This window comes from Gracilinanus agilis, chromosome 1, assembly GCF_016433145.1.
Source record: "Gracilinanus agilis isolate LMUSP501 chromosome 1, AgileGrace, whole genome shotgun sequence".
NCBI lineage: Eukaryota > Metazoa > Chordata > Mammalia > Didelphimorphia > Didelphidae > Gracilinanus > Gracilinanus agilis.
The window spans coordinates 113,593,970-113,621,463 of NC_058130.1; the positions used below are offsets into that span (position 1 = coordinate 113,593,970).

Consider the following 27,494-nt stretch of genomic DNA (forward strand, 5'->3'; position numbering starts at 1 on the left):
AAGTAGGAGCATGAATCATGTAACCATATTAAAAATGAATATTAATAAATGTTTAAAAAAAAAGAGAGAGAATGACAACTTCCAGTTAGTTCAATTCAGTTCAATGAGTTCAGCTCTCTTTGGCCTGGGACTGGACCTGAATGAGCTCTGGCTGGGACCTTGGACTTGGTGAGACTGTTCTTAAATCTTTCCCTTAGAACTACATGAGGCGAGTGAAGAAGTCTAACTACATTAGCCTCCCATATGCTTGGGAGAAGCCCTTGATTGGGAGAAGCCCTCCTGGTTAAACCCCTTGTTTATTTATTACTTATTTGTTTGTTTATTTTATTGGTTTTGGGAGAAGCCCTCATGGTTAAACCCCTTGTTTATTTATTATTTATTTGTTTGTTTATTTTATTGGTTTATTTATTATTAATTAATAAATAATAATAATTTATATAATGATATTGTATTATAATAAATAAATATAAATAAAATAATTAATGTAATTAATAAATAATAATAAATAATAAAAAGGTCAATTAAAAATTGACTTTTAGGCTCTCTGGCTGGGACCTCTGGAGCCTTGCTGGAGTAAAGCCAGGGATTGAGAACATAGTCTAGTTCTTTAAGTTATATCTCTTACTCTACCCTCTTCTCATCTCTCTACTTCCACTCTCTCTTATATTTTGTAAATAAATTACTAAAATCACTTTAGAATTGAGTTTTATTCAATTCTTGGCGACCACACCTTTAAACATTAATATCCAACCAAAAAAACCCTTTTTCCCTCTTACACATCAAAGATAGAACCACAACACATGAATGCTAACATCACAGTTCCTTAAGTCCTACAAAGGAAATACAAATGGCACTAAAGAAAACAATGTAGAAACAATAGATGTGATTGTTGCTACCAGCCACATGTTCACAGGCTTTATTCAACTGTTTTCCTTAATTAAAAGGTAATTTGGGACATAGCAGGAAAATATAGCATAGAAAATGAAAAGCAATAAGAAAACTTTATTTTAAAAAAAATTAATCGATATGCATAACCCAGATCCAGGGTAGAGTGAGAAAATGTATCTACCAAAGGAAAAAGAAGGTAGAGAAGTCTTAGACTATGTATGAAGAAATGAGTAAGTTCAGAAAGCAGCAGCAATAGCAACATAGCTCCCACGTTAGGCCCAAAGCAGAGTCTCACTTCCAAGCATATAGACCACTCTGCAGAAGAATGACCAGCCATAAATCCCAGGAGAAATGGGAACCTAGAATTCTGCTACTCTGAGCCAACAAAGTTTTCTAGCAAGAGGACAGGGTGAAGTTCTGCAGCATTCTACTTTTGCTCAGATCCAAAGACAGGTCAGAAACTTGTAGGACCAAAAGACAGCAATCAGATTTTACCCTGGATCAGACCACTCTGAGTGCACTGAAAACTCACAGATCAAAGATCCCCAGCCTGACCCTGTCTTCCTAGAATAACTCAATACTGAATACACCAGGAGAACAACAATAGAGCCAACTTCCCTCCAGAAGTGTGGTTGAGTCTAAGCTAAATGGCAAGTATTCCTGATGAAAAGGCCAAAGCTATAAAGAAATTTTGAAGTTCAAACATAAGAGAAACCTAAAAAAGTAAACATGAAAAACAAACTGCTTACATTCAAATATGAGAGGATATATGTGTCCTCTCTGAACTTTATTATTATCAGGCTCACAGAGAAAATCCAGTTAGATAAGGAATGGGAGTGGTTCTGTTCTATCTTGATGATCTTAAGGGAAAAAAGGAAAGAGAGAAGAAGAGGAATATAACAGGGAGGAAGGGGAAAGAAAGGAAGGTATGGGGAAATTATCTCATATAATCAAGGTACATAAGAAGACATCTGAACAAAACAGGAGGAAAGGGTATAGGAGAGCAGATGACACTTGACTCTTGGTTGCATCTGAACTAGTTAAAAAAAGAATTACATGCACACACATAGTTGGGTACAGACATACGTTTCACTCAACAGAAGAGAAAGGGAAAAGCAGGGAAGGAGAATTGAACAAGTATGGACTAAGGAAGGGTTTAGTTTGAAGCAAAACAAATTCTAAAGACATATTAAAATATAGGTAGCTCTTTTTTGAAATAGCAAAGAATAGGAATCTGAAGAGATATGAACAAGTTACAGTACCTAAATGTAACTGAATATTACTGAGCTGAACTCATATCAGCATAATGACCAATGAGGATTCCAGAGTACTAATTGATAAAATATGCTACCCATCTCCTGATAGAGAGGTGAATGACTCAGAATACAGGATAACACAAATATGTTTGAGGACAAGGACAATGTGGAAATGTATTATGATAGATCATATATTGTTTGTAATGGTTTTGGTTTTCTTGTGTTCTCAATGAGGGGAAGGATTTTTAGGGTGGTAGGGTAGGAAGGGAGAACTTAGCTCATTAAAATTTTAAAAAAGAGTGTATAGATTTCTATAAAACTCTTTAAAAAACACAATAATCAACCACAATTCTTCAAGACTCATGATAAAACATGATGATCTCAGACAAAAATAATTTTTTAGACACATCAATGAGAAATTTTGTACCTACAATTTTGTTTTTCTTGCTTTCTCCACAGTATGTAGTGAAGGAAATGAGAGAAAAGGCTCATCTTTTTTGAAAATAAAAAGTGAATTTTCAAAAAAGAATACTGGTACCTCATTAAAAAGAAAGAAAATATTAATTTAACATCTGATCATAAAAATGTTAATGTGGTAAACTAATTCTAATAGCTAATGAGCCTACTTTTAAAATATGATAAAGAAATTAAGAGGCTTTGCTTCCTCTAAAAAATTCAGGCTGTTTAAATCATTATAAAATCTACAAATATACATAAATTTAAATTATTCTGAGGTACATCTGCTACCTAGTATTAAAGCACTATGTATTCCTCAAAAATACAAAGAATATAAATTGAGGATTGTTTAATGTACTTCATAAATTTTACTTGCATGTTTTTGTGGTTTTAATTAAATTTTTACATACTATTTCTGTACCATTAATATTACTTTTTAAACCAGTTTATAAAAATTTAATAACCATATTAATCACACTTCAAGGGTAATATTGCAATTTAAATTGCAGTCTCTAGAAGAGATGTTTTCAAGTTATTTAAAGTCATACTCAGCAAGGCTGCTTTTAAGTCTCTAAAGTCTTTTAAGTCTTTTAAGTCTTATTAAGTCTCTAAAGCATATGCTTTCTTGTCTTCTGCTTTAATTTGTATATTCATATTTAAAAACTATGTGGAGTCATTATAAATTAAGTTTTATTAACCAACAAAGTCAATATTATTAGTAATGCTGTGATAGAATTAGTGTCAGCTTTCCTGACTTCCCCGACACAGCTTCTTTTCCCCCACAGAACCTGACTGGTCTCAGCTTCCCTGATCCATGAAAATGACCTGGCATGTGAAATAGAGACCTCTCAGAGCTGGTGAGTCATCATACCTGATGACGTACAGTTTCTAGATGGAGATAAGTGGGGCTAAGTCCAGAGAAGCTACATGTTGCTGTAGCCTTAATGCATATTCTTCCTGTGTTAGGGCAAAGGAAAATTCCTTCCTTGTTAAATGTTCTTTGACTTGCCAGTACAGCGTTTTGCCCCAGTTTTGAAGCTGAACTAAAAAGGTGCTGTCTTTAGAGCTCCACTTACATTAATGTGATCTAGAAGATCCAATATATATAAATGGTTCTTTTGAGAGTCAATCTACATCCTCCAAAATCATATATATTTCTTTAACATGAAGTAACTCTGCATTAGAAAAAAACATATAATATTCCTTCTGTCATTTCTTGAGAGCATTTCTTTCCTGAAGAAAACATGTTATGTTCTGGAACTTGATACAAAAAACATAACCTATAAAAAGAAATATCTGGAGGATATCACCATTTATGGCAAATGCCTATTCCACCTGAACTTTGGACAAACATGAGGTTCAACATGATACAGTGGAAAGAACAATGAGTTTGGACTCAGAAGACCCAAGACAAATCTCAACTCTTCTACTTACTATTTGTACGATTTAAGTTCTCTATATCATAGCTCCATAATTTCCTCATCTACAAGATAAGGAATTTAGAATAGGGAACCAATAAGGTCTCTTCCAGCTCAAACTTTATGATCCACCAGGAGCATTGCATACATCTTAACCTAGAAGTTTCTTACCTCTGTGCATCACTTAACAACTAAAAGTCACTGAAAAAGAATCTTATATAATTTAACAAACAAATGAGATTTGTTGTTGAAAAATGAGCCTTTAAGACAACATTTAATTTACCTACCCAAATGTTTTTGTTATTATCAGTAGAGTATAATTTCATATTCTAAGCACCTTACAATCAATGATGAGAAGAGTTTATATGACACTACCTGTTCTCTTTTCTTATTTTCATTGAAATCCTCGATAAGATTTTAATGACTATTCTCTAAAAGATGAAAAAGGAATATAGTTCAGGAATTATGTTCTCAGTTACCTTTTCTGAGTTTTAATATCATCCTTGATGAATTTCTAATTATTGAATATCTTAATTTCTCTAGGATATCTTAAAAGATAATCTTTTATTATTTTCAAAATTATGTGTATGGTGTAAAATTTTCATAAAACCTAGACTTAAAAAAAATTTTTTGAGAAAAAAATTCTGGAAAAGATCATTAACTCCCAGAATCAAGAAAATGAACTGTTTCTAGAAGGTGCCATAAAGAAATCTAAAAGAAACCTACTCTGCATCAGAAGATCCAGAAGGAACTTTGGGATATATTAAGTGAACTGAAGAGGGTTGAACACATTTATTCTGAATGTAACTCTTATGCCAAAGGGGATTGCTCCCTAATTGGCTTTTTGTCAATGGGTCTACCAATCATTAGTTTTGCTCTCTCTCTCATTTCCCTCTTATCTCCAACTACTATAGTTTTCTCTTAGAAAGTGCAATATTGTATGCACCCTTAACTAGAAGATCTTCAGAAATATAAGCTCGTTATGGTAAATGATTCATTGAGGAGACTAGTCTCCCAAAGACTAGGGGGGACTGTGAAGCTAGGATTAACTCTCCCCTAATCTAGTTTTAGCTAATCAAATCAAGAACTTAAAGTACTTACCATTAAGTATGAGAGTTCACAAGTCACTTACTAGAATAAGTGACAACTCCAAAGGCCACTGCTCCCTCCCCCTTGGGCAGTGCTAGGCAAATTGAAAGACTGCCATTGGTTTTTGTGAAGAAGGAGAGACAGGAAGTAACAAGGGGTATAAAAAGAGACAGACAGGGTTTAGCATGCATTCCCTTACTGGCATTTGGAGAGATTGGTTCCAGCCATTCCTTTCCTAGTTTCTGGAGAGATTGGATGCAAATATTCCTGCTTTGGCTTTGGAGGAGTCTGCATTGGTAGAACCCTGGCTGAAGACACCACCCTAACTTCTGGCTTAGAGAGATTCCTGCCTTGTTGGCTTGGTGAGGAGACCCCTCTCTGCTCATTGGTGATTCAGTAGGGCACTCCTTTTAGCATGAGTTCTGAGGAGAGACTCTTTTCCTTGGATCCTGCATGGGTTTGTGGATGAGTGACTGAGACTTCCATGTGGAGATAGGAACTTGTTGGGGTGTGAGCTGAATTTCATTTAATCAGTACTTAGGGTGGGCTAGGCAACTCTTTACCTCTTTCTCTCCTACATTTCATACTTCAACTCTTTCTCTTCCTCGTTATAAATAAAAGCTGCTAACAGTTTTTTCTGGCGTAAGGATAATATTTTGAATTCAGCAACCACAACATTGAATTTATAACTCTCTTATTTAGTTAAAACTCCAATTTAACCCTTACAATGGAAATTTAAAATTAATCTGAACCCTTTTTTGGTACTCCAAGACAACCTTTGGATTCTAAAGGAAAAAAAGAAAAGTTTGATCATTAAGACTGATATTATGAACTTCTTTCTCCTGCCTGAGTGAAGAAGAGTGGAGACAAATTTTTTGTTTTTCTGTGAAAACACCTCTTGAATGGTAAAGCATAAATGACCTAGGCATGGCCAAGTGGAAAAGAGTGTGTGTATGCACACACACACATTTACACTAAACATCTCCCTAGTGGTGACTCCCGGTGTCCAGAAGACTGGTCTCTTGTCCAGAGAGATTGGACCTCTCTAATCAAAGAGGCTTCGGAAAGGAAGAGCATGACAATATTATTTAGAATGATGGATCTTTGACAACGTCCAATCTAACTTCTTCAACTTATAGATGAGAAACAGGAGGCCCAAAAAGGTTAAGCCACTCATCCAAGGTCATAAGGATGAAAAGTGTCAAGATTTCGCTATGGATTCAATCAATAAGCCTTTATCAAGTGCCTAGTACATGCCAGATACCCAAGACACAAAGGCAAAAATCAAACATTCCTTGCCTTCAAGGAATTCATGCCCTACCAGAAGTTAACATCATGTGCACAGAAAGTTAAATACAAAATATATATTAAAGTAATTTCAGTTTGGAGGTCACTACTAACTAGGAGCAATAGGACAGACTTCCAAGTTTTGAAGGAAGCTAGGAAATTAATAATGCAAGTAAGGAGATTACTGAACCATAAAAATAATCAAGTTAAAAAAGACAAATATGAAGAATATAAAGAAATACATTTAAATTGACCTCTACTAAGATAAAGTGAAAAAAGTAAAACCAAAAGAATATGCACATTAACTGAAGGAATGGAATTCACATGGTCAACACTAACTATGTATATAAAAAAAATAACATGTGTAAATAGAATTTACACAATTTTAGGACAAAAATCCACTATTTGACAAAAACTGTTGGGAAATTTAGAAACAATATGGAAGAGATTAGGTTTAGATCAACATCTCACACCCTACATCAAGATAAATTCAGAATGGGTGAATGACTTGAATATAAAGCGGGAAACTATAAATAAGTTAAGTGAACACAGAATAGTATACTTGTCAGATCTCTGGGAAAGGAAAGATTTTAAAACCAAGCAAGAGTTAGAGAAAATTACAAAATATAAAATAAATTATTTTGATTATATCAAACTAAAAAACTTTTGTACAAACAAAAACAATGTAGCCAAAATCAGAAGGGAAACAACAAATTGGGAAAAAATCTTTTATAACAAAAAACTCTGACAGGGGTCTTATTACTCAAATATACAAGGAGTTAAACCAATTGTATAAAAAAATCAAGCCATTCCCCAATTGATAAATGGGCAAGAGACATGAATAGGCAATTTTCAGATAAAGAAATCAAAAGTATCAATAAGCACATGAGAAAGTGTTCTAAATCTCTAATAATTAGAGAAATGCAAATCAAAACAACTCTGAGGTATCACCTCACACCTAGCAGACTGGTGAAAATAATAGAAGGGGAGAGTAATGAATGCTGGAGGGCATGTGGCACAACTGGGACATTAATGCATTGCTGGTGGAGTTGTGAACTGATCCAACCATTCTGGATGGCAATTTGAAACTATGCTCAAAGGGCTATAAAAGAATGCCTGCCCTTTGATCCAGCCATACCATTGTTGGGATTGTACCCCAAAGAGATCATGGATAAACAGACTTGTACAAAAATATTTATAGCTGCACTTTTTGTGGTGGCAAAAAACTGGAAAATGAGGGTATGTCCTTCAATTGGGGAATGGCTGAACAAATTGTGGTATATGCTGGTGATGGAATTGTGCTCAAAGGAATAATAAACTGGAGGAATTCCATGTGAACTGGAAAAACCTCTAGGAATTGATGCAGAGTGAAAGGAACAGAGCCAGAAGAACATTGTACACAGAGACCAATACACTGTGGTAAAATAGATTGTAATAGACTTCTGTACTAGCAGCAATGCAATGACCAAGAACAATTCTGAGGGACTTATGGAAAAGAACGCTACCCACATTCAGAGGAAGAACTGCAGGAGTGGAAACAGAAGAAAAACAACTGTTTGAACACATGGGTTGAGATGGACATGATTGGGGATGTAGACTCGAAACTACCACTCCAATGTGACTATCAACAATTTGGAAATAGGTCTTGATCAATGACACATGTTAAAACCAGTGGAAATACGCATCAGCCATGGGGGTGGGAGGGGATTTTGGGGGTTTAGGGGAAAGTAAGAGCACAAATTATGTAACCATGTTAACTTTTCTAGAAAATAAATATTAATACATGTCTAAAAAAAATCTTTCATTTTCCCCATTCGATTTTTCTTTCAAAAAAATAGAATACTATTTCTACAAATATTTAAAGGAGAGTAGAAAACTAATATAATATATAATAAATACATTGATAAATCAAATCTTAGCTTCAAATTTAATGAATCTGTAAACTTCACACCATCACTTTAAGAAATTCTTTTCATTAGAGCAACTAATTCCATATGTTCTTCCCATTTCCATACCAAATTTTTCTTTGACTACTCACCCAATGTATAAAACCTACCTGGGCATTGTGGTTAGTTGTCAAGTCTAATTTTTCTTTTTTTGCTCGATGGAGTTTCTTTCTCAGATCTGTAATGAAATCCAAATCTGACTCATTGCTTCTATGCATTTCTTTTAAATCAATAGCAGTATTCTTTAACCTATTAAATGAAATTATAAAATATAATTATGGTATTTAAACTTCTCAAAAGTTTTGTTACATTGGCCTGAGTCACACATTTAATTTAAAATAATAGCATTTCATCACATAAAATGAAGAAATATTTAATAAGAGAAAGCAAATGTCTGCAGTATGAGATAGGGAAAATAGTAGCTACCTAGGAAACAAACAGGCTTTACATGGGTAGTATAAAACATCTCTAGCTTTGGCCACTTCTCTTAAACTCTTCACATCTTCTTAATCTTCTCAGAGCAAAATAACCCCAGCTCCACTATTATAAATTTCTTTAAATGAAGAATGGTTTCCAAGAGTACACTAATGGCATTTCAAACTTCTAGATTCCAGAATGGACATCATCATTTTCAGAAATGATTTCTCCCTTGAGGGGATCTCCCATTTACTAAATTATTCTTTGAGCAAACCCAACACTGCATAATTTTTATATTTATTTTATATATTCATTTTCAGTACTCAAAATGTTATAGCTTTGCCATATAAAATGGAAAATCCAATTTGTCTTCAGAACCCTAAAATCAATACAGCTTCCCTCACTCCCCTCTTCCCTCCTTGACACAACAGTAAAATCATAAAGTGGTGATTGCCATGGTACTCCATCCATTATATTAAAATTCTTAGTAATTTCAGATGTAGCATCAATTATAAAATATCAACTTTTTCTGTATTTGTCTAGCAAACTCAAATGTACATAATGATAGTACAGGTATTCACATAGGGAAATTCTATATTGCCCATTATAAACATCGGAGTATACTAGCAAATGTACAATTAACGAGAGTAAACTTATTGATGTGATGATAAATGTAACTCATTTCTTTAGCACTTTGAGGTTTACAAAAATACTTCTGCTATCTTTATCACACACAAATTTATAGTGATGACACTATCTATTGCAAGAATTTATCTTTATTCATTCAATAAGTATTTACCACACAACCATGCCTAATACTTTATTAGGTGATTAAAAAAATGTAAAAAATGATCACTGTATTCCAGAATCCTGCCATCTATTTGGGAATCTAATAACAAGAGACAAGAAAAAATTACAGAAAGTATATAACTGAATCCCCAATAAATACCAATATAAGGCTACTTAACATAGGGATAATAAACCTTTCAATAGCCTCAGAGAGCATAAATTTGTTATAACAAAAATTGATATTCAAAACCCTATAAAATTATAAAACACATTTTACATAAAATATTTTATATGTGATATGTTGTAATATATAAGTATATGGCATATTAGTATTATAATTCACAATGTTGTAGTATTATGTTATATAATATTGGTATTTAATAATATATTTTATATCAATAAAAAATTTTAGCAAAAAATTTTGAAGACATTCCTCAATGTCAAGAATCTCTCTGTTTGTTCACAAGTCCCTTTTATAGACTCTGGGAGATGACTAAAAATAGAATAAGACATTACATGGTTGGTCATTTTCAGAAGGGACTCTTAGGATTAGCTACAGAACATGTCCATCAACTATTAGCATTTTGTCAGCAGACTGTACCCAGGCCATCAACCATCAGTACCTTTTTTTTTTTTAACCCTTGTACTTTGGTGCATTGTCTCATAGGTGGAAGATTGGTAAGGGTAGGCAATGGGGGTCAAGTGACTTGCCCAGGGTCACACAGCTGGGAAGTGGCTGAGGCCGGGTTTGAACCTAGGACCTCCTGTCTCTAGGCCTGGCTCTCAATCCACTGAGCTACCCAGCCGCCCCCTATCAGTAACTTTTTATCAGTATTTTGGGCTTTGAATTTTCAATTCAATATTTTCAGAATATTGTCAGCAATATTCTGGGACTATGGTATGTCCCAGGGATATTTATGACAAGGCAACTGTGAGTATTCAAGTTTAGTTCTCTCAAAATTAATCGTGTGTGTGTGTGTGTGTGTGTGTGTGCGTGTATGTGTGTGCACGCGCACGGGCACTTGTCTATGTAGGGGTGCTAATACAGCAAGTGTCTAACATTGGAAAGCCTAATTAAGTATAATAAACTATAAATCTATCTTATATGTCAAATTAAAGTAATATAATCAAGCAATACATAGTAGTTAATTGATTAATACATTACTCTTATTCCTACAATAATAACTAAATCATATTTCTACTTAACTCACTAAAAAACTCTTATGCTTATTAAATCACAATAAACTGATTAAACACTGACTAAACTGAGGTAAGGCTATCAAAATTATTCTTGCATTTCCCCCTGCTATGTGGAAATATAATTTTTAAATGTTATTTTTTAAAATGCACAGATTAGCATTTTAGTAATCTACTGAAAGTCTGATATCCATTTATCTATGACACAGTTGGATTATTTTTAAGTAGCATTATTTGTAAAGAGCATAACCAAGTTTAAATTTAAAAGAAAGCTTTTAATACAGATGAAATAAAACCTTAAAAAATTTTAAACAACTTAATGTTTTGATAACAATAACAATCCACTTGTGTCCTCAGTAGTTCAGAGTAGTGCTTTTCAAACTACAAATATTCAAATATTTATATTCATAAACTTTTAAAACATTTGTTTTGTTTTCAATTTTAAGTTCCAAATTCTCTACCCTTTTCAACCCTGCCCTGCTCCCTGAGACAGTAAATCATCTGATATAGATGTTACATGTTATATTTGGAAACATTTGAGAAGCAAACCTGGTAATATTTTTTTATTTTAATACAGATGAAATATCTACATATTTTCCATTTCCATGAAATATCCACATATTTTCCATTTCCAAGAAATAGCCACAAAAATCCACATAAGTTTTCTAAAGATATATGATCCAGCCCTCCTTTCTTCCCTACCCACTCTCAGAACTGACAAGCTATTCAATCTGGGTTATACATGTATTATCACACAAAACAAATTTCCATATTATTCATTTTTTAAGCAAATAATCTTATAAAACCAAAAACCTCAAAACATATACACAAATAAACAAGTGATAAGTTATGTTTTCATCTGCATTTCTACTCAAATAGGTCTTTCTCTGGAGGAGGATGGCATTATTTTTTATAAGTCCTCAGAATTGTCCTAGATCATTATATTGCTATTAGTAGCAAAGTCTATCAAATTTGAACCTTCCATAATATTGCAGTTACTGTATATGATGTTCTCCTACACCTGGTAAATTAAAGCAAATCAAAAGGCAAAACACTTATTTTTATAAAGCAAACTATATTAAAATAGAACTATGTTATAAATCAAAATTTTCCAAGAAATAAAAGTAACATTCATATAACCCTTTAAATTTTAACATTAAAAGTCGAAAAACAACTAGCAAGGAAAGAAAGAAGTTCTGAACAAGAGAGTTTAGGGATCAATATTAGGAAAAATAAGGTTAGCTCATATCAAGTTGAGATATATTAGAGCTTTAGGGGCTCATACGGAATTATCCTCACATTAAGAATATCTAAAAGACAAAGAAACATAGAGAATGTAATTCGCTTTCTAAGGTGGTAATTAGTAGATAATTATCTACAGAAAGGAAGAAGGTCACTAAGAAACCATGATTTGTCTATTTTTTAGTAATGTTACATAAGATTATAGTGATCGTGCTAGAAGGGATGTCCCTTACAGGCCATATATTCCAAACCCCTCAACATAATTTTGAATATGAAAGCCAACTAATATTTACTTATTAAGCATCAACTACGTAAGAGGTACCATGTTAGATGCTAAAGATACAAAGACAAAAAAGAATAATGGTCATTGACCTCAAAGAACTTCAACATGTCTCTGAAAAGCATTGGACTTAATTATTTCTGAAAGGAATGAATTAATAGATTTGAAAAGGTTAACATTAAAAGTACTTAGAATGATTGGATCATAATACATGTAAAACCCAGAATGAATTGCTTGCCAGCCCTGGGGTGGGGGAGGAAAGAAAGGAAGGAAACAATATGGATCATATAACCTCAGAAAACTTATGTGGAAATTTGTTATTACATGTAATTTGTAAATAATGATGATGATGATGATGATGATGATGATGATGAAGAAGAAGAAGAAGAAAAGAATCATGGACCATAAATTTAAAAGTGGGAGGGGCCTTAAAGGCCATAGAAACTTCTTTGATACTGAGGAAGAGGCAGCCAAGAAAAAGACAAAGGGAGATATAAATCTAATAAAACATATCTCTTAAATACATTAACAGATTCATTTGAATTAAGAAGTTTATCTTTGTAAATACACCTGTAAAAATTGTTTATCATAAGTCACTGATGTCTCCCTAACTATAAATTAATATATGTAAAAGTAAAAATAGTGTAGCTTGATATGAAGAAGAGAACTTAAAAGTCAGAAGAGACTTCAGTACACGTCTCGCCTCTAACAAATCATTTACCCTCTTCTAAGTCTCAACTTCATCCTCCCCTACAAAACAAGGATAAGAATTCTTAGAGAATTAGAGAAACAATAACCATAGATGGAATAAAATACCTGGGAGTATACCTGCCAAAACAAACCTAGGAACCACACATTTATAAAATACTCTTTAAACAAATAGTCAGATGTAAGTAATTGGATAAATAGTAATTGTTTGAGTTGACAAAGCAAATTTAATTAAAATGACAATTCTACCTAAACTATTTATTCAGTGCCATTCCAATTAAATAACAAAAAAATTTATTGAGTTAGGAAAAAATTATAATAATTCATTTGGTTGAATAAAAATTAAGAATATTAAATTAATTTATAAGAAATTGTGTAAAGAAATGAGATCTAATAGTACCAGTTTTTAAACTATATTATAAAGCAGTAATTATCAAAACTGTCTGGTACCAGCTAAGAAATAGAAAAGCAGATTCATGGAACAGAAAAGACATACAACAAACAGTAATACAAGATTATAGTGACCTTGTATTTTGACAAAAGTAACAATCAGGGTTATTGGGATAAAAAAATCAATATTTGGTTAAAATTGTTGGAACAACTAGAAAGAGTTTGGCAGAAACTAGGTATAGATCAATATCTTATGTAATTCACTAAGATAAGATCAAAATGAATACATGACCTAGACATAAAAGAAGTTATCATAAGCAAATTAGAATATGGAACATAATCCCTATCAGATTTATGGATAGAAAAGGAATTCATATCTAAAATAGATAATTTTTATTATACTAAATTTTAAAATTTCTGTACAAATAAAACTAATGTAGCCAAGATTAGAAGGAAAGCAAAAAATTGGGGGGAAAAGTATGCAATTTATAGACAGTCTCTTGGATAGAGGTCTCATATCTAAAAAATATAGAGTATAAGAATATATTTAACATCAAATGTATAAGAATAAGGGTCATCCCCCAACTGATAAATGGACATGAGATATGAACAGTATTCTCAGCAACACAATGATCTAAGCCAGTTCTGAAAGACTTATGATAAGAATGCTACTTCCAGAGAAAGAAACTGATGGAGTCTGAAAGCAGATTAAAGCATACTTTTGTGTGTGTTTTTATTTTGGGGTTTTGGTTTTATTTGAGTATTCTCTCACAACTTGATCAATATGGAAATATGCTTTTCATAATCATACATGTATAACCTGAATCAAAAAATGCTAGAAGGGGGGTGGGAGAAAATTTGGATACTAAAATTTTAGAAAACATATGTTTAAAATTATTATTACATGTAATTGGGAAAATAAAATTTTTTTAAAAGAATAGGAGTCAGAAAGACTGGGTTGAGACCCCATTTCCTGCAAGAGCTTGTGTGATTTTTAATAAGTTCTTAATCTCTCTGGAATTCAATTTCCTTACCTATAAAATAAAGAAATTGAACTCAATACTCTCAATCAACAGTGTCAAACTCAAATAGAAATAGGAGCCACTAAACCATATATAAGGATCCTTGTAGCCCTATAATGACTTAAAAAACTACACCCATGTTCTATCATATTTTTGTTTATTAAATATTTTTTATCTGATTTAAACCCTCTACTTAGCATCTGCAGTTCTATTTAGCTTCAATTCCTTGGAAAAAGGTGGTACTCTCAGGATAAGTTTTATCTCTTCTAAACTCACTACCAGGTAAACTACTCAAGCTTTGATTGATGCCACCTCCCTCAAAATACTCTCTCCTCTGGATGGGAGGGAGAATTACCAAACTCCTCCCAAATGCCCTCCTTTATAGAGGACAGAAACTGGACTTCCAGCATATCTTAGCTTCCCTGACCCTCCCTAGCTCTCTCTGTCTCTCTCCCTTTCCCTTTCCCCTCCCCTTTTTCCATCTCCTAGTGTGTGTTATCTCCCGCTTTAAACTGTAAGCTCACTGAAAGGAAGAGCTGTCTTTACTAATTGTATCCCCAGGACTTAGCACAGTGCCTGGCACATAGTGGGTGTTTAATAAATGTTTATTGGGTTGTATCAACTGTGAAAGGTTTAGTTACACTAATAAATACAATAATCCAAAACAATTACAAAGGAACCATGCTGAAAAATGTTATCCACCTCCAAAAAGAGAATTGATGACTTGAGTTCAGTTTGATAGAAATGTTTTTCACTATCTTTTCCTTGCTTTTTTTTTTGCAACTGTTTTATGTGACTTCACATGAATAAGCGACATATTGCTTGCTTTCTCAATGGCTGGTAAAGAGGCCAGAAGGGAATTTGGAACACAAAAAATTTTAAACACATGTTAAAAATAAATGAATATTTTCAAAAATTGGATATTGGATCACTTCCAGGGGCACATTTGATATCTTTTGCTCTAAATGGTCTCTTTCAGCTCAAAGACTCTATGAAATAAAAATCTCCTAACAATTAATAAAGATATACAATTGCTAAGAAAAACAAGGTACTGATTCCAGATGACAAGGGATGAAGGAAGGCATAATTTTAGCCCTAAATGGAGCAATATATCAAAGGTGAGGAGGAATGGATAGTCAAAGGGCAGCATATTGATAGAAGACAGTGGAAGCCAGAAGTTAGAAGGGTTCTAAAGATAAACTTTACATCCTTAATAATATTGTCTATAACACTGGTTGTTGTCTTTTTTTCCCCAGAAGAGGGATATAGGAAAGTGGGTCTTCCTATCTCATCCAGGTTAGAAGTGAAGCAGCCAATTACAGGCCTAATCTCAAACAAGTTTTTTAATATGAAATTTTATTTTAGCCACTCCTATTATAGTATTAATTAAAGGAAAAAACTTAAGAATTACCTTTGGATTTCAGCATTTATATTACTTGGAATGATGCTCATGATGATGTCGTCTGTTAATACACAGAAGTTTTCTTAATTTTTCACTTATAGATAATGAAAATCTTCCAAGATGTCTTTCATTTTAGAAATCAAGTAGATACAAAAGTCTGTAAGAAACCAACATATTATTTCTCCCAATGAAAATAGTAACTATAAATTATCACTGAACAGAATAGAATATGAAAAATAATGTGGTTCTGAAATAAATTAATTTTAGGATCTATAAATAGAACCTAAATTCTCTTTTCCCTATGGGTTTTTGATTCCCAAAGACCAATCCTTTTCATTAACAACTTATTCAGTGAGGGCAAGTGACCAAAAAGATCAAGGAATGCTCAAACAGATGACTCTTTGTCTCTTTTCCACTGCCTTTTTACCCATGAGATTGAGAGGGTTAGAGAGATGGGATAAGAGGAGCAATCTGAAAAAACTTTCCCTTTCTTTCTGCTACCTTTCCTCAATAATGAGTCATCTGAATAACATATGATCATTCATTTGGAGAATAAAACTACTACTTATTCGGAAATTACAAAATATAAATAAATTCTAAACAGGTAGATAATTTACAAGTATACTAATGATCTCTTAATTGCCAAATCCAAAAAGAGCCTTTTCTTAATCCTCATTCTCCTTGATCCCTCTGTATAGCCTATAACACTTGATCATTCTCTCCAATTTGATTCTCTCTTCTTTCTAGATTTCCTCAAAAGTACTCTCTTCTAGTTTTGTTACTACCTCTCTGACTACATCTGTCTCCTTTCCTCAATCCTCTTCCATCACACCCAATTCTCTTCTCTTCTCCTTCCATACTACTTCACTTGGTGACCTCACCAGCTTAGATGAATTACCATCTCTATTTTGTTGATTCTCATATCTGCTTATCCTGCCCCAAACTCTCTGCTCCTGACCTCCATATTCACATCTCCACTGCCTTTCAGACACTTGAACTAGATGCCAATAGACATCTAAAATTCATCATATTCAAAACAGAACTCATTATTTTTCCCCCAAAACATTCCTCCTCTCATCTTCTTTATTACCCTCAAGAATGTCATTCTCCTAGTCCCTCAAGCTCAAAATCTATGAGTTAGATACTGCATTCTTTACTATTTCTCACCTCCCACATCCAAGCTGTTGACAAGGTTTGTGGATTTCACCGTTAAACATCTCTCCAATATGTTCCCTTCTCTCTTCTAACACTGCCATCATTCTAGTGCAGGTTCTAAACACCTCTTGACTAGAATATTTCAATAACCTGCTGGTGGGACTGCCTGACTCAAGTTTCTTCCCACTATAATCTATTTTTCATTCAACCACTAAAACAGTTTGCCTAAAATGTATCATCCCCTTACTCAATAAACTCCTGTGGCTTCCTATGGCCGTTAGTGGGGGGAAAAAATGGAAAATGTTCTCTTTAGCATTCAAAGCTCTTCGTAACCTAGCCTCCTTCTACCTTTCCAGTCTTCTCACCCCTTTCTCCCCCCTCAACAGTATTCTTTAATTCAGAATAGCCTTCTGGATGTTCCACAAACAAAACACTCCATATCTCACCTCTAGGCATCTTCTCTGGCTGCCCCGCATACCTGGAATGATCTCCCTACTCCATCTGGTCTATAGATGTCCTTAACTTCTTTTAAGTCCCAACTAAATCCCACTTTCTTCAGAAAACTTTCTCTAACTTCTTAATTTCAGTATTTTCTCTCTTTTAATTATTTCTATTTATCCTGTATATAGCTTCCTTTGTATACATTTGTTTATGCATTGTCTCCTCCATTAGACTGTAAACTTCCCAAGGAAGGTATTGTCTTTTGGCTCTTTTTAAATCCCTAGAACTTAATGCAGTACCTGCACATAGAAGGGTGCTCATAATTGTTGATTGAATGAATAATACAGACTATAAGATCAATCTGTTTTAAGTAAGCATGTATTTCACCATGGAATCCTTATAGTATTCTGGGGCTTGACAAAATTAACAGTGTTACCTACCAAGGAGGAATTCATCGACTATAGAGAATCTTTCTTCCATTTGTACTGGTGGTAAGACATTCTCCACTACATACATTAAGTCATTCGCCAAAAATCCAATCCCATTTTTTAATATCTTTATATTTGGCCAGTCACTTCTCAAATCTACCTTTCTTCTGAAGCAGCAATGAAAATTCTATCTATGCCCTTAGGTCTTCAGTTGCATGCCTATCTCTATATCTTTAGCAATAGTTTTTATATTTTTTCTCATCAGTATCATTTGTGCACACAGCAGGTCCATAGTAAATGTTTTTTGACTAATAATCTATCAAAGAGGACTCTACCACATTCCCATTCCCCCAACCTTGGTGTCATCCTCTAATCTACAATCTAACACCCTATTATCCAGTCAGTCTTACCAAGTTTTGCCTAGACTATTTTTATAACATCTCACATATGCAACTCCTTTCTGTTCTCTGACTCACACTACCATGGTTCAAGCACTCACCACCTCACACCTGGACTACAATAGCCTTCTTCTGTTTGGTCTACTTGACTATTATTCCCTCCCCAATTCCTGTATAGCCTCCTCTCAACTACCAAAATGATCTTCCTAAAATACAAATCAATAAACTTCAATGGCTCTCTATTATCTCCAGGATCAAATATAAAATCTTCTCTTGGTTTTTAAAGCTCTTTAAAACCTGGCACCTTCCTACAGTTTCAGTCTAAGACCTTACTTCTCTCATCTATTCTACAATTCAATGAAACTGGCCTCCTTCCTGATCTAAGCATAAGATTCTATCTTCCTAATAATTAAAAATGTTTGAACAAAAATATTTATAGTCGTGTTCTTTGTGGTAGCAAAAAATTGGAAAATGAAGGGATGTCTCTCTATTGGGGAATGGCTGAACAAATTGTGGTATATGACGGTGATGAAATACTATGTGCAATAAGGAACAATTAACTGCTTGATTTTCAAAGGAGCTGGAAAGACCTCCATGAACTGATGTGGAGGGAAATGAGCAGAACCAGGAGAACATTGTACACAGAAACTGAAACATCAAGGGACAAACATTTGCAAATCAACTTATTGCAGTAGTAGCAATGCAATGACCCAGCACAATCCCGAGGGACTTGTGAAAAAGAATGCTAATCATATCAAGAGAAAGAACTGTGGGACTAGAAATTCAGAAGGAAAACATTTGATTTATAATTTGTTTATATGGGTATTGGATGTGGGGGGGGTGATTTTTAAAAGATTACTCTATTACAAAAATGAATAATATGGAAATAGGTATGGAGTGAAAATACATGTATAAACCAGTAGAATTACTTTTTGGCTCTGGGAATGGAGAGGGAAAGGAGGAGGGAAAAAGCATGAATCATGTACCGCAGAAAAATACTTGGATAAAAAAATGAAAAAAATTTTTGAAAAATTAAAAATCAAATAAGATTCTATCTTCCAAACCCTTGCATTTTCACTGGCTATCTCCCTATGCCTAGAATTCTCTTCCTCTTCATTTCCACCTCCTGACTTCTCAGGCTTCATTTAGGACCATATAAAATCACATAATTTTTCAAGAAGCCTTTCTCAGGCCTCCTCAATGATTGCTCATTCTCTCTAAGAGTATCTTCAGTTTATTCTGTATATATCTTGGCTGTATGTAGTTGCTTACATGTTGTCTCTCCTTAGACTGTGTGTGTGTTTTCTTTTGCAACATGGCTAATATGGAAACACATTTTGCATTACTTCACTTATGTAATCAGAAACATAGTTCTTGTCTTCTCAAGGGGTAGGAGAGAGAGATTTTGGAACTCAAAGGTGTTTTAAAATAAATGCTAAAAAATTTTGAGTATAATTGGGAAAAATTTAACAAAATAAAAAATGTTTTTAAAAAACCATCTCATGCTACAATAAGCACCAAATAAAAGGTTAAATTATAAATTAGAGAGTAGAAGGAAATCATTATTGAACAAACAAAATCAATGGAGGTAATTGCTGTAGAAGGAAAATTAGAAGGCAAACAATTAGGATAAAATCTTTACAAGTTTCTGTAAAAGAGGACTGATATCCAAGATATATAGGTAATTTATTTAAATATACAAGAACAAGAGCCATTCAACAAAAGACAAGTGGTCTTTGGAAATGAATAGGCACCTCTCAAAATAAGAATGGCCAGCTATCAATAATCTTATGAAAAAATGTTCCAAATCACAATTAATAATAAAAACACTAATTAAAACAACTCAGACTATTTCATGCTCATCTGATTGACAAATATGACAAAAAAAGAAAATTACAATTTTGGAAGGGCTATAAGAAGACAGTCACGCTGGTGTAATTTTAGCGGAACTGTGAATTGTTCCAGACTTTCTGGAAAACAATTTGAACCTATGGCCAAAATGTCATCACACTATATATACCTTTTGATCCAGAGGTACTAATGCTATGCCTTTACTTCAAAGGGATCAGAAAAAAAGGACAAGTATAAAAACATTTATAGAAGCTCTTTTTATTATAGCAAAGAACTGGATATTAAAGGAGATACCCATGAACTGGAGAATGGTTGAAGAAATTATGATAAATGCATGTAATAGAATAGTATGCCATAAGAATAACTAAAGGGCTAGATTCAAAGAATGCTGGGAAAATCTGTATATACTAAGGCAGACTGAAATGGGAAGAATTTAGACAATAACAACATTGTAAAGAAAAACAACTTCAGAACACTTAACACTTCCATTCAAGGTAATAACCAACCAGGGTTCTTTGTCATTTGAAATTGCTGTAAGTCCTGGGGGGCTATGTCTCCCAGGGCTCCCAGCTACAACTTCCCCTGACACCTGCCACTTCCTTTGTCAGAGGTGTAAGAGAAAGTATAAAAGAGAAAGTTTGGCGCCTTCTCACTCTCTTCAGCCCAGAGGCTCTTGGATCCTGAGCTCTCTCTTTTTCCCCTTCTATCTACCTCCTAATTTTCCCTAGACCTTCCCTTTTCTAATTTAAATAAAACCTACTTATTCTAAACCCTAAGTTGCTCTTTGATCTTTTATTTGAGCCCCAAAGGGCTCTGGTCAATTTCCCCCTGCGAGGGCTGGGACCCTGCCTTCCTTTCCCTTCCTCTACCTTCCTCTCTCCTTTCTCCCATCCATCCTTCCTCATACCTTCCTATCTACCTTCCCTTCTTTCACCCCCTCAATTCTTGAAGACTGTGGATGAAGCACTCACCCCAATTCTTAATTAAGAGAGAACTAATGAATTAGAGGTACAAAATGAGACGTACATTTTCAAACTTGCACTTCAATATGTGGATGTTTTCTATTATTATGACAACTTATTACAAAGGAGGGACAATAATTTGAGAGAAAAGTATAATGAATGTAGTCAGAAAGGCTCATCAATAAAGCATTTTAAAATACATAGAAAAGAAGAAAATATGGTTTAGGGAAACAGACAAGTGGCTAAGCTTTCGGTCTGAACATGTTGAATTCAGTTTATGCTTTTTTAAAAGAAATAACTAAGTTAATGAAGTGAAATTCAAATTTTCATATATAATATCCTTCTGTACTTAGTATATGGAAATGTTCAGATTTGTTGGCATTTGTCAAGTTCAAAATAAATCAATTTTTAAAAAAAGAATAATGATTAGATCAATAAACTATTCAAGGAATATATTTTATAAAATTGTTTGTTGAGCTACATTTTGTCTCAAAGGCAACTCTTTCGAAGTTTCATTGTAATGTATCCTACTCATTGTATTCATCAGATTAGGAATAATGACACCCAGCTGGATAGAACATTTCAAGGGCCCACATCTTGTCCTACTTTGCCCATCACTGTACTAGGGCACAGAAATATTGCAAAAAAAAAAAATGAAGAAAAGCAGAAATAATAAATGCAACTTTTTCAGATCATAATTCAGTAAAAATTATAATTAACAAAGGGTCCATGGAAAGGGAAATTTAAAATTAAGTAGAAACTAAATAATCTAATTCATCAAAACTGGTGGGTCAAAAAAGAAATCATAGAAACAATTACAGACTTCATTAAAGAGAATGACAATGAGAAGACAACATATCAAAATCTACGGGATACTCGGGGGAAAACGTATATCTTTGAGTGCCTATATCAACAAAATAGAGAAGGAGGAGATCAATGAATTGGCCTTGCAATTTAAAAAATAAGAAAAAGTACAAATTGTAAATCCCCAGATAAAAACTAAATTGGAAATCCTAAAAATTAGAGGAGAAATTAATAAAAGTAAAAGTAAAAGAACTACTGAACTAATAAATAAGACTAAGAACTGGTACTCTGAAAAATAAAATAAAATAAAATAAAATAGATAAAGTACTGGCTAATCTAATAGAAAAAAAGAAGATAATCGAATTGACAGTATCAAAGATCTCACTTCTAATGAAAAGAAAATTAGAGTAATTATTAACAGCTATTTTGCCCAATTATATGGCAATAAATATGACAATCTAGATGAAATGGGTGAATATTTACAAAAATATAAATTGCCAAGATTAACAAAAGAGGAAATAGAATACTTAAATAATCCCATCTTAGAAAAAGAAATTGAACAAGCCATGAAGGAACTTCCTAAGAAAAAATCCTCAAGGCCAGATGGATTCACAAGTGAATTCTATCAAACATTTAATGAACAACTAATCTCAATACTATACAAATTATTTGACCAAAAAAAAAAAAAACAAAGAAGGAGTCTTACCAAATTCTTTTTATGACACAAATATGGTACTGATTCCAAAGCCACACACACAGAGGAAAAACAGAGAAAAAAAACTATAGACCAATCTCCTTAATGAACATAGATGCAAAAAACTTAAATAAAATACTAGCAAAAAAGACTACAGCAAGTTATCAAAAGGATTATTCACTATGACCATGTGAGATTTATTCCATGAATGCAAGGATAGTTTAATATTTGGAAAACCATCTACATAATTGACCATATCAATAATCAAACCAACAGAACTCACATGATTATCTCAATAGATGCAGAAAAGCCTTTGACAAAATACAACACCCATTCCTATTGAAAACACTAGAAAGCATAGGAATAGAAGGGCCCTTCCTCAAAATAAGATTCAGTATATATTTAAAACCATCAGCAAGCATCAACCCCAATGGGGACAAGTTAGAAGTCTTCCCAAAAAGATCAGGAGTGCAGCAAGGATGTCCATTATCACCTCTATTATTTAACATTGTACTAGAAATGCTAGCAGGAGCAATTAGAGAAGAAAAAGAAATTGAAGGAATTAAAGTAGGCAATGAGGAAACTAAACTATCACTCTTTGCAGATATGATAGTATACTTAGAGAATCCTAGAAAATCAACTAAAAGGCTAGTGGAAATAATTAACTTTAACAACATTGCAGGGTATAAAATAAACCCACATAAATCATTAGCATTCCTATATATTTCCAACAAAACTCAGCAGTAGGAGTTGGAAAGAGAAACTCCATTGAAAATCACTCTAGACAATATAAAATATTCAGGAATCTATCTGCCAAGACAAACACAGGAATCATATGAACACAACTACAAAACACTTCTCACACAATTAAAACTGGGTCTAAAAAATTAGAAAAACATTAATTGCTCCTGGGTAGGATGAGCTAATATAATAAAAATTACAATCCTACCCAAATTAATCTATTTATTCAGTGCCATACCTATCAAATTACCAAGAAACTTTTTTTTATAGAATTAGAAAACATTATAACAAAGTTCATCTGGAAGAACAAGAGATCAAGAATATCAAGGGAAATAATGAAAAAAATGTGAAGGATGGGAGCCTAGCAGTACCAGATATTAAATTGTACTATAAATCAATGGTCATCAAAACAATATGGTACTGGCTAAGAGACAGAAGGAAGGATCAATGGAATAGACTAGGGCAGTGATGGGCAAATTATGCCTGTGGGCCAGATGGGGCCCCCTGAAATGTTCTATTCCATAGGGCAACATTATTCCTAATCTGACAAATACAATGAATGGGATACAATACAATGAAACTTCAAAAGAGTTGCCTTTGAAACAGACTGACAGATGAGCATTTCCTTTTCCTTTGGCTCCCTCTTTAAAAAGTTTGCCCATCACTGGACTAGGGGTAAATGACCTCAGCAAGCTAGAGTTCGATAAACCCAAAGATCCCAACTTTTGGGACAAGAACTCACTATTTGACAAAAACTGTTGGGAAAATTGGAAAACGGATTAGGTTTAGATCAAAATCTCATATCCTATACCAAGATAAATTCAAAAAGGGCAAATGACTTAAATATAAAGAGTGAAATAAATTAGGTGAACATAGAATAATACACCTCTCAAAGCTGTGGGAAAGGAAAGAATTTAAGATCAATCAAGAGATAAGAGAACATTACAAAATGTAAAATGAATGATTTTGATTACCTCAAATTTAAAAGGTTTTGTACAAACAAAACCAATGCAACCAAAATTAGAAGGAAAGCAACAGAGAAACATTTTTATAACAAAATTCTGACAAAGGTTTAATTTCCCAAATATATAAGGAACTAAGTCAAATTTACAAAAAAAAAAAATCAAGCCATTCACCAATCAACAAATGGTCAAAGGATAATGTGAGTGTGAAACTCCCACCCCCTTTTATGATTATAATAGTATCAGCCTTTATAATTATTTTCATAACACAATCATTAGTTTTTAGTCAAATAACAGTTTGCTTCATAGAAATTATAAAGATCAGCAAAGAATGTTAAATTTAGGGAAACATCAAATCTTGTTTACATCTTGACTTTAAGTCTATAACCCAGGAGTTTCCACTAATCCTACCACACCCCTCTCATGTGCATTAAGAGATGCATACAGGAGGTGGAGGGCTACTCTTGTTTGCACAAATCAGTTAACCAAACTGCTGACTCCTAATACTGCACCATAATCGTCAGCAAAAACACTAAGACCCTGACTGAATATTGCAAAGGCCTTGGAAATGTCAGCTATAATGATAGACATGTTACCACCCATAGTGATCTTTTTTTTACACTTAATCATCACTTGACAGTCATTCATTAAGAAACGTCCATATGAATGATGTTATAACCTTTCTATTTTAATTCTGATTTTTTTTTTCCTGTTACTGCATCATCAGATTTCTTGGCATAAAAAAGGCTATCTCCTAAGGTTTGGGCTTTCTGGTCCTAATCTGGTCCAGAGTCCAGCTTTATTGGGAGTTTTGCTCCCTCTTAATAACCTATTTAGCTTGGAGTTTTTGCATTAGTGTTATAATATGAATAAGCAATTTTCACATGAAGAAATCAAAACTATCAATAAGCACATGAAAAAGTGTTCTAAATGCCTCTTGACTAGAGAAATGCAAATAAAAAAAAAACCGCTGAGATACTACCTCACACCTAGCAGACTGGCCAATATGGTAGCAAAGGAAAGTGATAAATGTTGGAGGGGATGTGGCAAAATTGGGACATTAATGCATTGCTGATAAAGTTGTGAATTGGTCCAACCATTCTGGAGGGCGATTTGGAATTATGAGCAAAGGGCTTTAAAAGAATGCCTGCCCTCTGATCCAGCCATAGCACTGCTGGGTTTGTACACCAAAGAGATAATAAGGAAAAATATTTGTATGAAAATATTTATAGCAGTGCTCTTTGTGGTGGCAGAAAATTGGAAAATGAGGGGGTGTTCACTGATTGGGGAATGGCTGAACAAATTGTTCTATCTACTGGTGATGGAATACTATTGTGCTCAAAGGAATAATGAACTGGAGGAATTCCATGTGAACTGGAAAGACCTCCAGGAATTGAGGCAGAGCAAAAGGAGCAGAACCAGGAGAACATTGTACACAGAGACTGATACATTATGGCACAATCGAATGTAACAGACTTTTCTACTAGCAGCAATGCAATGATCCAAGACAATCCAGAGGAATTTAGGAGAAAGAACACTATCCACATCCAGAGAAAGAACTGTGGGAGCAGAAACTCAGAAGAAAAACATATGATCGATCACATGGGTCGATGGAAATATGATTGTGGATTTACACTCTAAATGATCATTCTTTTGCAAATATGGAAAATATAGAAATAGGTTTTAAACAATGATATAACCCAGTGGAATTGCTTGTCAGCTCCAGGACAGGGAAAGGAAGAGGGGAGGAAAAGAATATGAATCATGCAACCATGGAAAAAATATTCTAATTAAATAAAATTTTAAAAGATCACAAAATTTTAGAAAAAACAAAAATAATCATGTATTTTCATGTAATGGGCATGATGATATGTAGGTATCATGAACATACCAAAAAGGTAAGTATTAAAAGGTATCCTAAGTAGGGGAAGAATTCAAGGCCAAATGAGATAAAAAGGTTCAATGACTAAGAAAAATAAAAGATGTTTGATTATATAAAAATTTAAAGCTTTTGAACAAATAAAACCGATGCAGCTAAAACAAGCAAAGGGGGTCCTAGGTCTCAGACACTTCCCAACTATGTGACCCTGGGCAAGTCACTTGACCCCCATTGCCTACCCTTAACACTTTTCTGCCTTGGAGCCAATACCCAGTATTGACTCCAAGAGGGAAGATAAGGGTCTTAAAAATCAAATAAATAAATAAATAAATGGAGCAAAGGGAAAATGAGGTGGGGAGATGAGTATCTGCATCAAGTTTATCTGATAAAGATTTCATTTCTAAGCTAAATAAAGAACTTAGTCCAATTTATAAGAATAAAAACCATTCTCCAATTGTTAAGTGGTCAAAGGATATGCATGGGCAATTTTCAGGAGAAGAAATCCAAGCTATCAATAATCATATTTTAAAATGCCATAAATCACAAATAGTTAAGAGAAATACAAATTAAAACAACCCACTTCACTCCCATCAGATTGGCTTAGTTAACAAAAACAGAAAAAGAAAATGCTGAAGGGGAAAGTAGGAAAACTTGAACTTCAATGCATTATATGTGTAGCTATGAAATGGCTATGCCCCAAAACTCATAAAATATGTATACCTTTGACTCTGTAATACTGCTACTCCTTCTCACCGAGATCAAAGAAAGAGAAAAACAGACCATCTGTACAAAAATTTTATAGGGGGCATCTGGGTGGTTCAGTGGATTGAGAACAAGGTCTAGAGATGGGATGTCAAAGGTTCAAATCTGGCCTCAGACACTTCCTAGCTGTGTGACCCTGAGCAAGTCACTTAACCCCTATTGCCTAGCCCTTACCACTCTTCTGCCTTGGAACCAATAAACAGTATTGATTCTAAAGCAGAAAGTGAGGGTTATTAAAAAATATATATACATATATATTTCGAAACTGAGCTCGCCAGTTGGGGAAATACTCACCAATTAGGGAATGGCTAAAAAACCTACGATATGTGAATGTGATAGAATACTGTTGTACTGTAAGAAATGATGAAGTGAATAAACTCAGAAAAACATTAGAAGGTTTGTATGAGCTGATACAGTGATGAGGACCAGGAGAACAATTTATATAATAATAGCAATATTGTAAAGATTATACTTTACTTTTAGGGACAGTTACCTAGAGAGGCAGGCCTGGAGACAGGAGGTCCTAGGTTCAAATGTGGCCTCAGATACTTCCTAGCCATATGACTCTGGCCAAGTCACTTAATCACTGTTGCCTAAACCTTATCACTCTTTTGTCTTGGAATAGATACT

At 33.7% G+C, this 27,494-nt stretch overlaps 1 protein-coding gene across 1 annotated transcript in view; it reads right to left on the reverse strand.

The window, feature by feature from the left end:
- Positions 1 to 15,939, reverse strand: part of CCDC171 (coiled-coil domain containing 171) — a 508,587-nt gene extending 492,648 nt beyond the window's left edge. The window contains exons 1-2 of the mRNA XM_044685358.1: positions 15,797 to 15,939; positions 8,451 to 8,589 (exon numbers count right to left, since the gene is read on the reverse strand). Coding sequence (XP_044541293.1) covers positions 8,451 to 8,589; positions 15,797 to 15,837 — 180 coding nt within the window. The 5' untranslated portion in view covers positions 15,838 to 15,939. The remainder of the gene's footprint in view (positions 1 to 8,450; positions 8,590 to 15,796) is intronic.
- Positions 15,940 to 27,494: the final 11,555 nt, after the last annotated feature.